At 40.8% G+C, this 18,909-nt stretch overlaps 1 protein-coding gene across 4 annotated transcripts in view; it reads left to right on the top strand.

The window, feature by feature from the left end:
* SNX13 (sorting nexin 13) overlaps positions 1-18,909 on the top strand; it is a 153,351-nt gene that overhangs the window by 56,708 nt on the left and 77,734 nt on the right. For 2 of the 4 annotated variants that reach the window (XM_030550718.1, XM_030550716.1), the window contains exons 4-8: positions 1,451-1,540; positions 11,697-11,818; positions 14,807-14,928; positions 15,097-15,198; positions 18,544-18,632. In XM_030550718.1, the coding sequence (XP_030406578.1) occupies positions 1,451-1,540; positions 11,697-11,818; positions 14,807-14,928; positions 15,097-15,198; positions 18,544-18,632 (525 nt within the window). Of the gene's footprint in view, positions 1-1,450; positions 1,541-11,696; positions 11,819-14,791; positions 14,929-15,096; positions 15,199-18,543; positions 18,633-18,909 lie in introns of all 4 variants that reach the window. The other 2 variants (XM_030550717.1, XM_030550715.1) reach the window with 1 other exon arrangement.

The raw sequence follows: 18,909 nt of genomic DNA, 5'->3' as shown, positions 1-18,909 counted from the left end.
TCAAGGGTATAAACTTCTGTTAGCATCTTCAGAAGCTGGGTTGTTGACCAGTTGGTTGCTTATCCTCTTGTGGCAAAGTTATTTAAACCTATGGAGATATCATCTGAAGTACAAGCCTAGTGCTCAGAGCTCTGTGTGTGTCTCCTGTTTTTAGCTTCTGTTTAGTTTCCATGAGAATGTTAAACCATAAGGTTTTATTTTTAGTTCCTGCTGTTGCTGAAGGACAAATCAGCAAATTAGTGATGTAGTCCTCAGCCTCCCAACAAGGTGTTTCACTAAGATAAATTGGTTTCTGCCTAGTTCCCTTGTTTGTTTCTAAATATATTTTATCTGAACCAAGAGATTTTGAGTCTCCTGCTCCAGTGAAGCAGAGATGTTTAGATGTCAGACTATGAAGTTCTGTCTCAATAGAAGTTTAGAGAGACAAGGTGGGTGAAATAAAATCTTTTATTAGACCAATTCAAAAACCCAGCAAACAGTCAATAGAAGTTTTATGTTTATATTACCATAGGCTGAAAAAAGGGAAGTTCTAATGTTTGAGGGTGCAGAGTTGCTGTCTAATCTTCAATGCATATACTGTATGGTATTGCGTAAGCAATATCTCTGCTTCTCTTAATCTGGCTCTGTGAGCAGATTTTTGAGAAATTCTTCCTTCTCTGATCTCACCCTCAGTTTTTTGTTTCAATTGCTACTTAGATGATTTTATGTGTAGACTAACATGACTTGTAGAGCACTTCCCCCACCCCTTATAAATGACATTTCTATGACTGAAGTCTGGTCAGTCCTCACAGCCTTCCCTGATGCTTTTACTACTTGTTTATATATTGGTTGGCTGTGCATATATGTCCTCTTATAATCTGTTAGCTAATCTGTGTACTGAAATTTTGTGGTGCAAAGTTTATATGCATTTTTATAATACCCTGTTTAACAAAGACATCTTTATTTTTGACTTATAGGCTTTCCGGGATTTGTTATATAATAGTTCAACATTATTTTAAGTCATTTTCCAAATAAATTTAGTTTTGTGTGCTCAACACACCACAGAGGGTGAAGTGATTTGCACAAGGTTGCAGATTTAATGGTCAGGTACAAGTCCCAGGTCTTTACTTTCAGTCCTGTCTTAACCACAGACTATCCTGTCTCCTTGGACTATTATGACATTTCAAAGAAACTAAATTTTTCACCATATGGGCAGAATTTTTCTAATATTAGTCCCTCAGCTTGATTCAGTATGTAGTACAAAGGGTGGGAGGGTGTGTGTGTATGCATATTTATATAATATAAATAAACATTTTCAAATTATTTTATGTACTATATAACTAATGATTGAGGTAAATACTGTAGTGAGGGATTCCTCATTAAAAAAATATTCATATACTGTGAACAGTAGATACGACTATTTTTATTCCGTGAATATCTGTTTAGTAAAATTGTCTAATCTATTTTTAAGTGTACAGAAGAAATGAAATGTGAAGCCAGGCCTATTAAGATTGACAGAAGATTGACAGGTGCCAATATAATTGATGAACCTTTGCAACAAGTGAGTTTTAATATAAATTTTTTTTTCATGTATTGGGTGTGGTATTTTTGTGGTCTTCATGACTAAAATATTGACATGATCCACAGAACGGAAAACTGTATATGAATTACAATAATTGAATACTGCTTTAATATAAATTGCACAGTGCTAAACCTACTTGAAGACTATTCTAAATAACTCTACCAATTCCGGCCTCATTTACAGTTTGGAAAGCTCACTTATAAAATATCAAACATTTTCTGTGTGGAAGACTGAATTTAATTTTATACTTACATGGTTGCAGAATGTGTTAAATCCTTAATTTTTACTTGAACTGTGTTACTTATTTGGCAGATTTTATTCAAAATGATAAATGTGGACAACTGCAGCATTTTCAATTGTTCAAGTCTTTTGAGTAGTGGTTACAGTCAACACAGTAATGACTTGCAGAGTGAACATTATTCACAATATTTAACAAGAAACAAGTCTGAGGTGTTCGGTTGAGCCTCCTTTAACGTTGTTGTTTACTTACAGTACAAATATGACACGGACAGTGACATTTTAAGTTTCCCGACATTGCCTTGCCTATATGCCTATAAGAGGAAAGACTAAAAGTTGAAAATAATTCGTTTAATCACCATAAATGATCTAATCTTGGTCTCTTCAGTGAAGAAAGATGCATTTAAAGTGCTTTTATTATAAAAGAATTACAGAATTATGTACATTTCACTTTTTAGAGTTTAGCTAAAGCCATGTTTTCTGCCCCAAAGAATGCTGAACATATTTAGAAAATATACTTGCCATAATAAACCTGAGGCTATCCTTCAGGCATCAGATTACAAATATCTCGAATTCTGAATACAAACTCTCTGCTGCAAATCCAGATACTCAAGTGAAATAGTTTTTGTAACAATATGTTTAATACTCGGAATAAGGTTAAGCCTCTAGCATAGCTTTGGTGCTACCTACATAATTAACAATTTCATTTACAGGAGGGTGGTTTTTTTTGTTTGTTTTGTTTTTTAAGGGGACTTATTTTAAAAATGTTTGTTCTCCCAAAGTAAATGTAATGATAGCTGACACAGCCTGGATATAACATACAGCTCTTCAAAAGCTTTGGATACTGTGCTAAATATTGAGTAGTCGCAATAGAGGGAAAAAAAAGTGACTGATTAAAAGTTTAGTTTTTACTCTTAAAAAAAAAAAAAAAAAGGATAGAACTGGTTTTCAGACCCCAGTACTAGCTATCAAGCTCTGTACAGCAAATAATTCTCAGAGAGTACTTATGTCATAAACAGATAAGTAAGAGTTAATAGAATAGAAGTAGTTCATATCTCTTTTGCCTGTAAAGGGTTAACAAGATCAGTGAGCCTGGCTGTCACCTGACCAGATTACCAATCAGGGGACAGGATACTTTCAAATCTTGAGGGAGCGAAGTTTTTTTGTGTGCTGTTAGTTTTTGGTTGTTGTTCACTCTGGGGGCTCAGAGGGACCAGATGTGCAACCAGGTTTCTCTCCAATCTCCCTGATACAGATTCTTATAAGTTTAGAATAGTGAGTACTAGGTAGATAAAGCGAGTTAGGCTTATGTTTGTTTTCTTTATTTGCAAATGTGTATTTGGTTGGAAGGAGTTCAAATTGGTATTTTGCTGAAAAGATTCTAATTTGTACTTGTATACTTAGACTGGGAGGGTATTCCCAGTGTCTATAGCTGAAAGACCCTGTACCTATTCCATTTTAAATTTACAAAGCTAATTTTTACTTTGTTTCTGTCTTTAAATAAAAGTTTCTTGTTTAAGAACCTGATTGGTTTTTTATTCTGGTGTGAGACCCCAGGGGACGGGGTCTGGATTCACCAGGGAATTGATGGAGAGAAAGGAGGTAAGGGGGAGAGAGAGGCTAATCTCTCTCTGTGTCAGGATTATTTTCTCTCTCAGGAAGAATCTGGGAGGGGGAAAGAGAAGGAGGGAGGAAGGTGAACTGTCCTCTCTGTTTAAAGATTCAAGGAGTTTTGAATCACAGTGATCTTCCACGGTAACCCAGGGAGGGGAAGCCTGGGTGGGGCAACGGTAGGGGAAAGGGTTTACTTTCCTTGTGTTAAGATCCAGATGGTCTGGGTCTTGGGGGTCCCCGGGCCAGTTTTTGGGGGGACCAGAGTGTACCAGGCACTGGAATTCCTGGTTGGTGGCAGCGCTACAGGTTCTAAGCTGGTAATTAAGCTTAGAGGAATTCATGCTGGTACCCCATCTTTTGGATGCTAAGGTTCAGATTGGGGATTATACCATGACAATTTATGTTATCTATATCCATTCCTCCCTATAATTCATCTTTTAATGGTACTGTACAACTCACCATTCTCTGTCTAAATTAGTACAAATTAGGGTATTATGTATAGTACCAAACTAGTGTGTTACAAAAGACAGTTAAAAGTGTCATCCTGATCTCTATCATATCAACTACACCAATTATGAGCATGTCTCTAATTTTGCCTTTTTTGCAGAAGGTTGAGAAAGTGTGAGGCAACTTTGGAATCATTTTGGAGTCCTCAAGTTCCATGATTTCTTTCTATTTGGCTTTCAGCCAGGATGTGGAGCATTTTCTCTAACTCCTTTTTTCCCCATCAGTCCCTGCCTCCAGAATGTGTTTGATGACTGGTGCTCTACTCCTTCTCAATCATCCTTTTATTTATTTATTTATTTTTTCAAATGTTCCTTATCTGTGAATATCTCTAGGGCTTACCTCTACTGCTCATAGTCATCTCAAACCGAAAGAGTGAATTTGATACTGTTGTGTGTTTCACTCCTGCTCAGAATCTTCATTTTTTTTTTTTTTTTTAATTCCTTGGGAAGTCTTCTGAACTGCTGAACAGGCACTAGAGTTGTTTGCCTTCAGATTCAGGAAGGCAACACTTAATCTGTTTACACTCTGTTTGTATTTGGACGTTATCTTTGCAACTATGTAGGCTTAGTAACCTTTTCATTTTTTTTTTTTAAAGCTTAAATTCGGTGTAAATTTACTTAGTGCACCTTCATTCCCCTATATCCTTTATAGGAGCTGATAAATTAAACTTAATCCCTATCTTCCTCAGCTGTTGACTGATCTTGGAGAAGTTCACTTGCAACAAAGCAGTTAGGAAAAATTCACAGCTTAGATTCTTTGGCCTTGGCTACACTGACGCTTTACAGCGCTGCAACTTTCTCGCTCAGGGATGTGAAAAAACACCCCCCTGAGCGCAGCAAGTTACAGCGCTGTAAAGCACCAGTGTAAACAGTGCGCGGCTCCCAGCGCTGTAAATTAATCCGCTCAGGGAGGTGGAGTACCTGCTGTGCTGGGAGAGCTCTCTCCCAACGCTGGTGCCACGACCACACTCGCACTTCAAAGCGCTGCCGCAGGAGTGCTCCCGCCACAGCGCTTTGGAGTTTCGAGTGTAGCCAAGCCCTTTGTATGCCAGATCACTAAGTACTCTCAGAATTCTATTCCCAATGCTTAGCTTTCCATTGACAGCAAGGATTGTGTGCAGCAGATAAATTGTATATCCTTCTGCCTCCTCTCTCTGATCTCCTTGCAAAATTCAAACTCACCAAATTGCAGTTGACCCACTCTTCAGTAATTCAGAAAGCTGCTTAGAAGGGAAAATTTAAGGGAGAGCTATTACCACCCTCACATATATCTAACAACTCTTCTTCAAGTGATTGTTCACGTCCATTCCAATTAGGTGTGCGCGCACCGCATGCACGGTCATCGGAAACTTTCCCTTAGCAGCTCCCGTTGGGACAGCAGGGAAGCCCCATAGAGTGGCACCCTTATGGCGGTGTATATATTACTCTGCCGGCCTAACCCTACCCCTCTTCAGTTCCTTCTTACCGTCCGTGGCAGCGTTGGAACTTTCTCTCTCTTGCTCGCTTGACAGTGACCCCTTAGCCTTCCAGTCTTCTAGTTAGAGTTGTTCTTAGATAGTTATCAGTTAGTTAAATACCATTGTTTTCAGGTTGCTATTTCTAGCACCAACCTTGGGCTGTAGGGTATGCTGCAAGCCCAGGGTTTCAAAGCTTGCACCACGTGCCGCAAGTCTATGCCGAACAGCGATCCCCATGACTCCTGTCTCTGGTGTCTGGGAGAGTCTCATCAGGCAGAATGATGCAAAATCTGCAAGGCCTTCAAGCTGCACACCAAGAAAGAAAGAGACTTTCACGTTCAGCAGTTGCTCATGGAGGCCACGTTACAGCCACTGGCCCCTGACTGACTGGCCCCAGCTTCCTCGGTGTGAAGTGCCCTGGCATCCGTGTGTGACCCAGCACTGCCTATTTACCACCACTGGCTGGTAAATAGCCAGCACCAAGATGGGACGACCAACCTTGGCACTGGTTGACCTCTCTGGCACCGACTAAGCGTCACAAGAAAGGGGAAGAGGGTGCTCTCCCCAAAGAGCTACTGAGCTGCTCAAAGAAGCTCCTGCCACGCAAAGACACATTGCAGGCCTGAGCCAAGAACTGGCACTGTCAGCTCTGGAGCCACAGGCCTCATTGGTACCCAGCGATTCAGTGTCAACGAATGTCTGAAGGAGGTCCTCGAACACCCCTCCACCTGACACTTTCGAGGCAGTGAAAGACCTCATTGAGTTGTTGGTGCCAACCAGTATGGCAACCACAATGTCTTCCTCCAGGTCAATGGCCATTCTGGACCCCATGGGCCTACCGCCAGCAACAGGGCATCTCCTCTTCCCCATACGAGATGGTGGCAGGCATATCAGTCTCAGGACCACCACCAATTGACCACAGGGCTTACCAGGAGCTACTCCGCAGGATCTTCCTCATTATGAGCCTCCAGGCAGAAAAAATGGTTGAGTAGGAGAATCCGGTGGTGCATATCCTGTTGCCAGAGGGTCCCTCCAGAGTCGCGCTCCCTCTCATAAAGACCATACAAATGAAATACAAAACTATATGGCAGACCCCGGCCTCCATCACGCCGATGGCCAGGGGCTAGAACGGAAATACTTCACTCCTTCCAAAGGCTGCGGGTTCCTGTTCTGCCATTCAACTCCAGGTTCCCTAGTCGTTTCAGCAGTCAAGAAAATGGAATGACAGGGTTAATAAGCCTTGGACCCAAAGGCCAAGGAGGTCAGGCATTTGGACCTCATCGGTAGGAAGGTTTACTCCTCCGCAGGCCTCTAGCTACGCATAGCCAACCAGCAGGCGATCCTTAATAGACATGACTTCAACTCTTGGATGGCCGTGTCCAAGTTTAAGGATCGCCTTTTCCAGGACTCTCACTCTGAGTTTGCGGCTTTAATCGAGGAAGGGAAGGGAAGGCGATGGCGAAGACTTCACTACAAGCCTCCCTTGATTCAGATGACTCTGCGGCCAGAACCATTGCCTCGGGGGTAGTCATGCGACACACTGCATGACTCCTGGTATCAGGCCTCCCTTCAAAGGTCCAGAATACCCTCCAAGACCTTCCCTTTGAGGGCTCGGGCCTTTTCTTGGAGCAAACAGATTCCAGGCTGCATGGCCTTAAGGATTGTAGGGCCACCCCGAAGTCGCTAGGGATGCATATGCCGGCAACCCAGAGAAAGCCCTTCAGGCCTCAGCCTCCGTAGCAGAGGCAGTATCAACCCCAACCCAGGCAGGAGACGTATCGCAGGCGGGGCAGGAATAACAGGCGTAGACAGAACAATGCGCATACCCAAGGCCAGAATAAACTCCAGCCTGGAAACAAGCAAGGGTTTTGAAGGCATGCCTGAGGACAGTGTACCAACCCAGTTCCCGGATCCATCCCCACAGTTTTTAACGGGCTATCCCACTTCTACCATGTGTGGTCCCATATAACATCGGACTGCTGGGTCCTGTGCACAGTACAGGTGAGATACTCCAGTTCTCCTCCTCCCCTCCCTCCCACCCACCTTCTCTGTCCCTCTTCAGGGACCCCTGTCACGAGCAACTCCTTATGCGGGAGGTACGTTTGCTCCTCAAGATAAGTACGGTGGAGGAGGTTCCACAGGAGCTAAGGGGAAAAGGATTTTACTCCCATTACTTTCTAATCCCCAAGGCAAAGGGGGTGTCTTCGACCCATTTTAGACCTTTGCGGACTCAACAAATGTATGATCAAACTCCGGTTCTGCATGATCTCCCTAAGAACTATCATTTCATCTTTTGGATCCGGGGTATTGGTACACTGCCCTTGACATGAAAGACGCATACTTCCATATTGCCATTCATCCGGCGCACTGATGCTTCTTCCTTTTTGTCGTAAACCAATACCACTCCCAGTTCACGGTTCTCCCGTTTGGCTTGTCCACTGCCCCTTGAGTGTCGAGTGTTCATGAAATGCATGGCGGTGGTGACAGCCTTCCTGCGGAAAAGGCAAATTTGAGTGTACCCGTACCTCGACAACTGTCTACCTGCAGGTCATTCCAAGGACGAAGTCCAATCCCACGTGATGATGGTCATGGACACGTTTCACAACTGGGGCTCCTCAATGTACCCAAATCTTCTCTCATACCTACCCAAAGGATAGAGTTTATAGGGGCAGTCCTGGACTCAGTACGGGCAAAAACGAGCCTTTCAGAGCCAAGGTTCCAAACCACAGAGCAGATTGTGAAATCAGTGCTTCAGTATCCCACCACCACAGTCTGGTGTTGCCTGCAGCTAATAGAGCATGCCTGACTGAGACTCAGTGCAAGTCACACTTGCATGGGTCTATCTTACCATCCATAGAAAGACCACCTGGACCTTGTGGTTGATGATCCCGGGACAGGTCCCAGAATTCCTGTGCTGGTGGCTGGACCAACCAGTGGTCTGTGCAGGGGTCCCCTTCGCCAAGCTGCAACTTTCTCTGACATTAATAACAGATGCATCATATCTGGGCTGGAGTGCACACTTGGGGGATTTGAGGACACAAGGATTGTGGTCGAGGAATGAGATATCTCTCCGTATCAACTTGAAGGAGCTCAGGGGTTTGTCTGGTCTGCCAAACCTTTCACACCACTTTGCAAGGTCACAGCGTGACAGTCCTGACAGACAATACCACCACCATGTTCTATTCTATATAAACAAACAAGGTGGAGCCCGCTCCTCACCTCTCTGCTGAGAAGCTCTTCTTCTCTGGGACTTCCGTATAGCCTGATCCATTCAGCTCAAAGCATCCTACCTTCCAGGAGTATGGAACAAGCTGGCGGATTTCCTCAGCAGGTTATACCACATGCATGAGTGGTCAATCATATTGGACATCATACAGTCAGTCTTCCAAAAGTGGGGTTATTCCCAAGTAGACCTCTTCGCCTCCAAGAGCAACAGACAGTGCCCTCAGTTCTTCTCATTCCAAAACCACAGTGCGGGCTCGATTGCAGATATGTTCTTAATACCATGGGGTGAGGGTCTGAAGTATGCCTTCCCTCCTATCCCACTTGTTTGCTGGGTCCTTCTCAAAATCCGCAGAAACAGGGCGATGGTAATCATGATCATCCTGCCTTGGCCCCAACAGCATTGGTACACAACCCTCCTAGAGCTGTCCATTACAATTCCCACCCCTCTTCCTCTCTGTCGTAGTCAGCAGCAAGAAGGAACCGAAGAGGGGTCAGGCCATCAGGGTAATGTATACACCGCTCCCCTGCCATCCTAATGGAAGCTGCTAAGGGGAAAAGTTTCCAATGTCCATGCGTGCTAATTGTAATGAATGTGAACAACACATCTCGAAGAACAACAGTTACGAGAGGTAAGTAACCATCTTTTCTCAAATGTTGAGCCCAGGGTCAAGGCTGTCTTCACTTCCCGTTTCCATTGTTTGTGTGAGATATTTTTTTATATCTATATTAAACCCTGCTAAAAGTGTCTGTGTGTATGAGTGAGAGCGAGAGAGAGGGGGAAAAAGGTTTTACAAGATTATTTGTGACCCTGGAATACTCATTTTGAAACTGTATTAATTGCCAGCTTGCTGTATTTTTATACATGTAAAATAGCTGTGAGCTCTTTAAATTTATCATTGAAATTGATATTGTAATCCCCATTGACACAATTTTTGCTATGATGATGCAGGGAAAATCATACACTTTAGTACATGTTAAATCTTGTGCACTTGCCAAGTACTCCCACTGAGCATTATTTGAAGATTTAAAGATTACAGCATGTCACGTTGTCTGCAGTGGCTCACAACTGAGCGTGCCTACCCCCGGGCAGACACCACCAACTGGTGGTATGGCACAAATGCGAACTCCTGGATCACTATATCAGTCTTACCATGGAGTCACAGTCAGTCTTCTTAGACTGGAGAGTCTGTCTTGCCACCAAGACAAACTCGACTTAACTGATAAATGGTCACTTACACCAAAAATCACACACTATTTCATTTGCTTCCAGTCTCCAGACACCAGTCACTTACCCCAAATCAGTTGGTACCCTAGATATTACACCAAAGACAAAGCTTTTAGCCAATCCTGTAATAAACAAGCTGAAGTTTTATTACCTACAGAAGAAAAATAAGAGAGGGGTGTGTGTGTGTGTGGGTTAAAGCAAGCAAATATACACAAATGAGTTGCAATCTATATTCTAAGAGTAACAGAGTTGTAATGATCTTTCAGTTCAAAATGTTGTTCAGGGCAGATGCAGGGGCTGCCCTGGGGATTTCTGGCTGCAGTTTGGTGTCTCTGACCCTGTGAGTATTCAAACCACAGAGATGAAAAAAGTTCACGTCAGCTATTTTTATTTCTCTCTTCCAGCATTCAAAGCAATAGGATGAGTCCTTCTGCATGTACTTTTCCATGGTGGATGAAAGCTTTTGTCTGATAATGGCTCACTTAAATTTTGATAGTTGTCCTGTGTGATTGGATGGGAGGTGGAATTCTCATGCTCGGGTTCACAAGTTCAGAGCAAACACATTCAAAGCTGTAAAGCAAAACTTACATATTTTCTTATTGCATGGAATATGGACATTAGCAGTGAGATTAATGCATGTAGAAATTTACAAGCATTTCATAGTTTAAACATTAAGTACATTCTTATAAGACTAATACCTATTTTAAGCAAAATTAACATACAACTGAACTGGTCTGATCTCCAGCTATGAGTTTTTCAGTTCTTAGCTAATGCCTGCAGCCTTGGCAAGAGCCTCATCTGCCAGTGTCACACCATGCCTTTATCCATGTCTGCAACAGAAAGATCATAGAGAACAAGAATTATGATTTACAGATGAAATATTCCTCCACCTTCTTGCATCCATGTGGCATGGTACTTATATGTCTGAGCCACAGTTGTAGTTGTGATGAGTAGAGGTTGTGGTTTGCACATCCTTCCTTTTTGTGGTCAGTAGATATCTATAGTTGGTAAATCCACTGCGGGAACATCTCAACACCCCATTGCTCAAACAATATGGAGAGAGTAGCTATTTAATTCCAGGAACTGCAGAGTCCCTCTGCATAGCTTCTCTGATTATCATTCCTTCCAGCCAAGCAGTACAATGGTGTTTCACCATGTTTGGGGCCTTCCACAACTGCAGGAAGTCTGAGGGTACATCTACACAACCCGCTGGATCGGTGGGTAGTGATCAGTCTATCAGGGATCGATTTGTCTCATGTAGTGTAGACGCGATAAATCGATCCCCGATTGCTCTTCCATCGACTGCTGAACTCAGCAGTGCGAGAGGCGCAAGCAGAGTTGACGGGGGAGCCATGGCCGTCAATCCAGTGTCGCAAGGACATGGAGTAAGTAATTTTAATTCAGTCTAAGATACGTCAACTTCAGCTACACTATTCTCATGGCTGAAGTTGCGTATCTTAGATCGACACCCTACCCTCCGCCCCTCCTTGTAGACCAGGCCTGAGAATTTCATGTAGTTGTGAGTAAATTTGCATAGTCTAAGGTATGTTTCATGTCTGTATAAGCATAAAAATATATTGGTAAAAGCAAAGATTTCAGGGATTGTTTTTTGATGCTCAGCCTTGTCTCTATATGTTTTGAAATATGCCTTGGTGTTTTCATCATTGTAACAATAGAGAAGGGTGAATATTAGTCAACTGTAGAGAGGCTGAGTTAAACATAAACAATGTTGAGGTTATCTGTATAGCAATGTCTCAATCACTGTGATGTAAAGGATATGAGAGAGCATTCTTTATCATGTGAACTTTTAAATGACACAATCATTGCATCACATGCTAAAAACTATTTTGTATCCTTTTTTTAAATTTTAGGTAATCCAGTTTTCATTGAGGGACTATGTCCAGTACTGGTATTATACACTAAGTGATGATGAATCCTTTCTTCTTGAAATCAGGCAGGCTCTTCAAAATGCACTTATTCAGTTTTCTACAAGGTAAGACTTTGTGTTTATATAAACATAAGTTTAAGCAAGTACAAAATATTATTTGTAGATTGCAGTGTAACAGCTGGAGTTTATATATTTTAAAAAAAACTTCAACTGTTCTTAAGCATAGTACAAAAAGAAGTATCTGAATTTTTTGAAAAAATAATAGTTCAAGACAGCTGCAGCCGTTGGACCATCCTCTAATCTGAGTAAACAGAGTGGAATATTGTTAAATTTTTAGCAATGTCATTGCCAGAAAGATACTGGGTAGATAGCAAGCTGGAGCAGGTTCAGATAACAGTGATAGAAAGAATCAAGTGGTAGTGACAGTGACTTGAGGAAAGATTAATAATTGTATTTAATCTGCCAACATTTCAAAAGTAGAGGTTTTATTTCCAGTTACTCTTGGGGGAATTCTGTGCCACTGCACAATGCAGAATTTTACAGAAATTAACATTGTGCGTGCAGAATTTTGTTTTCCCCCACAGAAATGGACTGCAGTGCTGCTAGCAGCCACTAAGGGCTCGTGGACTCAGCAGAGCCCAGCTTGGACTTGAAGATACTCCTGAGGGGAGGGATAGGGAGCTAGAGGGTTCCTGGCAGCTGCAATTCACAGCATGCCTTGAGGGAAGGAGAGGATGGTGCGCAGGAAACTCTGTGTAAGCGTGGGATCAGATATCAGCCTGTTGCTTCCTCTGGATCCCTGGGCTCTGATGGGGAGGGGGATGGGTCTCTGAGCAAGGCGGGAGGCACGCAGCTGAGTTTTGCGGGTGGAGGGGGTGCAGGTATCTCGGCTGGGGAACCCCTGTGGTTGGACTCTGGGGTGGAGGGGGGTTCGGTGTATTGGTTGTGGGGGGGCGCCCCACAGGTGGGCTTTGTACAGGTGGGGTTGTGTGTGTCTGGCCCCCGGCTGGGCTCTTGGCGGAGGAAAGGGGGCAGAGAAACAGGTCCTGGGTTGTCGTAGGGATTTCTCTAACTCTCTACTCCTGGGGGAAATTTTGTGTGTGTCTGTATTGTTACAGACATACTTGCTGACAGATATTTTTAAATAAATTATCAAAATAATTGAAACGGGCATGATTACATAGTGTTATTTTGACAAATAACATTTGCAGAATTTTTAATTTTTTGGCGCAGAATGCCCCCAGGAGTAGCCAGTGGAGATGAAAAATAATATAGGGTGAACAGTGGGATGTAACTAGAATAATGGGTGAAATAGATTCTGAAAATTAGTCTTAATATCAAGAAGACGTCATACCATTAAAATCTGTTAGGCTATAGGATAGTGGAAACTTTCAAATGCTATCGCTTGGGACACTTAAAACTAGACTAAGCAACACGGGAGGCTGTGTGCTGTGAGAAATAACCCTGCATTTGCAGGAGATGGGCTGCTATTTGCTTCCATCTTTTAATTACTGTGATTCTGTGCAATTACTTCATTGATTTATTTTTATAGGGAAGGAAGAAATTCACAGATTTTTGAGTTCTGTTTAGCTGTAGGCAAAAAATGTAACAGTTTATAGAAGAGCTAAAGAATTAGTTATAACTATATTGACCTGTTTGGACGTTAAAGTAGAATTTGCTGTCCTTGCAAGATTAAGAAGATCGCACTTATTCATATCTTATTTTTAAGAACTTTACTTTATAGAATTGGCGCAAAGCCGTAGATAGGCTGTAATTAAAAAAAAAAAAAAAGGCTGCTCAAGTTTGTTACAGTGGTTATAGCTTGGTATACAGCTGTTGTAGGTAGGTGGATGATTTTTCTCCAGAATTCTTTGTTTTCTTCTTGGGATATGCTTGTCAGAGAAATTAGCTAAGGTTGCCACCTAGTGTTCTTTGTGTGATTATTAGGTATTTACTACAAGTGAACAGTTTGGTTTCTGAATCATAGCTTTGCAATACTCTTCAAAGTGTAATGCTTTCTATTTATCTTTTCCCCCAGTTCATACTTCTAGACTAGACTTTGCTGTAGGCTCAACCATTTGTAAAGTTTCTTACCTATCTTGGTGGGAAAGCTGTACAGAAACCAAGGTGGCTTTACTTATGAGTATTGTAGTGGGGCCCTTTTAGGCAGAGCAGTTACCAGAGTGGTTTACTCTTGTTTTTCAGGTAAGAAAGAACCCGGAATGGGAATGCCTAGCAAGAAGGAGGAACTGTGATTGCCTGCCTCCTGCTTTACTAAAAGCAAAAGGGAGGAACACCCTTTAGTCTACACAGTTAGAAAGTGGTGTTTTCCCTAAGAGCACTAATGAAATGTTCATACATAAATATAATAAAATGGTGGCTGCTGTTTTGACTAAATGTATAATATATCATCAATATAACTGGCTTCCTCACAGTTCATGTGATTTTTTTTTTTAATGATTTCTTGTTTAGCTACAAGCAAGTGCAATGTTCTAATGTGATTTCTAATATGATTACATATTGCAAGGTGTGAGAAAATAATTTGGTTACATATTTTCTCACAAGTAATGTCACAAATCTGAGAGATCTATTAGTATTACATTGAGACACTATAAATGTTTGACCTTTGTTTTCTTATGCTTAATACAATTTATGAAAAATGCAAATATGCTCATTTTTAACATTTTGATGCAAATGTTGAAATTACTGTTGTACAATATACTTTATAGTTGATTTTGTAAATTCATTTATAGTATGTAAGAAATCATACATCTTTTAAGCTTTTTCTCATCCTCCATGTGTGTTGTTTTTTGTTGCTATAAAGCTTTTTAGTGTTTTACGAACAAACAATCTAAACATGGAAACGTGTGTTTGAGTGTGTCAAAGTAACCCTTTTGTATAGTCTTCTGTAGACCTCCCTGAGCTGATAAGTTACAGCAGGACCATACTGTTGACTGTTCATATAGTAATTGTACAGGCTTTCAGAAATGTAATACCAAATTATAATTCTCAAGTCCTTAGATAACTACTGTTTACATTAATATTAAAAGAAATTTAAAAATTTTTGTTGATGTATAGTTTGTTTTCTGTAAGGTCAAAAGAAATGGACTGGCAACCTTATTTCACCACACGACTTGTTGATGATTTTGCCACTCATCTTCGAGTATTCAGAAAAGCTCAACAAAGGATAACAGAAAAAGATGATCAAATGAAAGGTATTGCCATAATTTAAAATGCATTTGACTCTTTTGTTGTTGACCCTGCGTAGCAAATTTCTCTATTCTTCACTTCATCCAAACAATTTTTTTATTTGTATTCAATTACTAGTGACTTACAAAAGAGTCTTTCATGTACACAATTATCTTCTAATGTCTTTTGTGTAGGTACAGCAGAAGACCTTGTATATACATTCTTTAAGGTTGAAGTTGAAATGGAGAAGGAAGTCTGTCGTGATCTAGTCTGCACTTCTCCCAAAGATGAAGAAGGTTTTTCTAATAATTATTTTCGAAGGGTTGTGTTGCTACATTAAGCTATGTTAGTTACGGCATCAGCCAATAACATGGAAGAGATTCATAGCAAAGCTGTTAACTTCACTACAACCAGTTATGACATATTTCATATATTTCTTGATTAGTGCGTGTCAGTATTATCCTTTTAGTGGCAGTGACAATATATGTAACAAGGGCTGAAAGAATTTGACATAAATGTGACTTTATTCAAGTTCATGGTATCCCTTTATAGATGGGGGTGGGAGGAGGGAGAGGCTAGTTAATTCTGCATCTAACATCATACCGTTACCTGGATGAAGAAACAAGGATCTGTTTTGTTTATTATTGATTTTTTATTTTTTAGTTACAAGAAATTTTATGTAATTAATAGTACAGTTACTGCCTGGTTCAGAGCAGGGATTTGAGGCTGGGTCTCCCACGTGAGTGTCCTAAACGTCATGCTATTGGCTTTTCTGGGGTGCATCTCTTTCCCATTGGAACAAATAATTATTCATTGAGTTAGAATGAGAGAGAGAGAGAGTTTGACTGTGTCACCCAGTGATTAGGGCACTTTTGGGTTGTAGGAATCAGAGAATCGTAGAGTGGAAGGGGCCTTGAGCAATCATCCAGTCCAGTCCCCTCCACTCATGGGAGGACTAAGTATTATCTAGACCATCCCTGACAGGTGTTTGTCTAACCTGCTCTTAAAAATCTCCAATGATAAAGATTCCACCATTTCCCTGGGCAACTTAATCCAGTGCTTAACTATCTGACATTTAGGAGGTTTTTCCTAATGTCAAACCTAAACCTCCTCTTGCTGCAATTTAAGCCCGTTGCTTCTTGTGCTATCCTCAAGAGGTTAACGGGAACAATTTACTTCCCTCCTCCTTGAAATAACACTTTATGTACTTGAAAACTGTTATGTCCTGCCCTCAGTCTTCTGTTCTCCAACCTAAACAAAACCATTTTTTTCAATTTTTCCTCATAGGTCATGTTTTCTAGACTTTTAAAATAATTTTTGTTGCTCTTCTCTGGACTTTCTCCAATTTGTCCACATATTTCCAGAAATGTGGTTCCCAGAACTGAACATACTACTCCAGTTGAGGCTATATCAGCATGGAATATATTCCTGTGTCTTGCTTATAACGCTCCTGCTAATACATCCTAGAATGTTTGCTTTTTTTGCAACAGTGTTACACTGTTGACCTGTGTTTAGCTTGTGATCCACTGTGACCCCCCAGATCCCTTTCCACAGTACTCCTTCGTAAGTGGTCATTTTTCTTTTTGTATGTACTGTAATCTGTTTGAAAACTGAAACACAAAAGTCATTTAGCACTTCTGCCATTTCCACATTCTCTATTGTTGCATGCCCCCCTCCTCTTGAGTAATGGACCTACCCTGTCCTTGGTGTTTCTCTTGCTTCTAATGTATTTGAAGAATATTTTCTTGTTACCTTTTTATGTGTCTAAGTAGTTTAATTTTGTTTTATGCCTTAGCCTTTCCAATTTTGTCCCTACATACTTGTGTTGTTTGTTTATATTCATTCTTTGTAATTTGACCTAGTTTCTACTTTTTATAGGACTTGCTTTTGAGTTTCAGATAATTGAATATCTCCTGCTTAAGCCCAGGTGGTCTTTTGCCATACTTCTTATCTTTCCTGGACAGTGGAATAGTTTGCCCTTAATAATGTCTCTTTTGAAAATCTGCCAACTCTCTTGAAATGTTTTTCCCCTTAGACTTGCTTCCTATGGGATCTTAACTACCAACTCCCTGAATTTGCTCAAGTCTGCCTTCTTGAAATCCATTATCTTTATTGCAATGTTTTCCCTTCTACCGTTGCTGAGAATGGTGAATGCTACCATTTCGTGATTGCTTTCACCCAAGCTGCTTTCCACTTTCAAATTCTTAACCAGTTCCTCCCTGTTTGTCAAAATCAGATCTAGAACAGCCTCTCTCAATAGCTTTCTCCACCTTCTGAAATAAAAAAAAAAAAATTATCTCCAATACATTCCAAGAATTTGTTGGATAAATCTGTGCCTTGCTGCATTATTTTCCCAACAGATGTCTGAGTAGTTGAAGTCCCCCACACCACCAAGTCCTGTGCTTTAGATGATTTTGTTAGTTGTTTTTTTAAAAAAAACTCATCCTCCTCTTCTTCCTGGTTAGGTGGTCTGTAGTAGACCCCTATTATGGAATCACCCTTGTTTTTTACCCCTTTTATCCTTACCTAGAGACTTTCAACAAGTCTGTATTTTTTCCATCTCAGCCTCAGTCCAGGTGTGTACATTTTTGATATATATGTCATCGCCACCTCCCTTTTTTCCTGAGCAAGCTGTATCCTTCTATACCAATATTCCAGTCATGTGTATTAATCTGTGATGCCAACTGTTTATTAACTAGCATTTTGAATTCTTCCTGCTTATTCCCCATACTTGTCACATTAGTATACACACATCTAAGATACTGATTTGATTTCCCCACGTGTTCTCTCATATTTCTCCCTTATCCCTGCTATAATGGCTCATGGTCTCCCCCACATTCAACCCTTCTCCCAGGTGTCCATGTTTTTTGACTTACCTCTGGGCTTTTGTCACCTGCCCCCATTGAACTTAGTTTAAAGCCCTCCTCGCTTGGTTAGCCACTCTGTATCCAAATATGCTCTTCCCCTTCCTTGATAAGTGGACCCCATCTCTGCTTAGTAGTCCTTTTTCCCAGAACAGCATCTCATGGTCAAGGAAGCCTAAGCCCTTCTGTCAACTCCGTCCTCACAGCCAGGCATTCTCCAGGTTCACGTCTCTGGTCTGTCTGATTGAGCAGAGATTTGAATCAGGGTATCCCACATGAGTACCCTGACCACTGGACCATTAGCTATTCTGGGTCTTTCTCTTATATCCTGGACCTGAGAAACTTCCCAATGAAAGTTTAATGGAAACTGATTCATTCCTATGAAGAGTTTGTTTCAACTAGCTTGCCTTTTCCAACAAAAAACTGTTTTGTTGAAAAAAATCCTGAAGTGCTCTATGCATAAGTATGAAAAAAATGCACTGAAGGGAAGTAGCTGCTTCTGTGAGAGTTAAGACCATGCACACATCCATCCATTCTAGTCAATATATATAAAATCAATAAAGTCATTTCCATTATAAGATTTGAAGACAGTTGCATATGTTTGTATAAAGTAGAAAAACAAAACTTAAAAGTTTGAGAATAATTGAAAAGTGTATTTAATGCTTTCAAATTCAGTATATAAACTAAAGCTTTTTTCGTTATATCAGAATAATGGGAGGGAACATGTAGTGTTGTCTCTACTCTATATTGGATTGATATTTTGTTGTTTTTCTGTAGGATTCCTGAGGGATCTGTGTGAGGTGTTACTGTATTTATTGCTACCTCCTGGAGACTTCCAGAACAAGATCATGCGATACTTTGTCAGGGTAAATTTAGGATTTATATTTTACCCTAAGACTTCCAGTCCATATATATTATAGAAGAAATTTAGATCTAGGTCACTGATTTTGTATATTGTATAAAATGCAATCATCAGCTATTATATTATGATACTTTTCAACATAGTAGGTTAGATACATGTTTTCATACAGAGGTGTTGACCTTTTATATGACATTGGTGAACAATTCTAGATGACATTTGTTAGAGATATGAGTGACACTTGGATGTGCAATCGTCAGTGTTAAAAAGTCAATATTTACCTA

This window comes from Gopherus evgoodei, chromosome 2 (genome assembly GCF_007399415.2).
Source record: "Gopherus evgoodei ecotype Sinaloan lineage chromosome 2, rGopEvg1_v1.p, whole genome shotgun sequence".
NCBI classification, from domain to species: domain Eukaryota; kingdom Metazoa; phylum Chordata; order Testudines; family Testudinidae; genus Gopherus; species Gopherus evgoodei.
The sequence above is the reverse complement of the archived record's forward strand: the minus strand, read 5'-3'. Positions and strand labels throughout refer to the sequence as shown.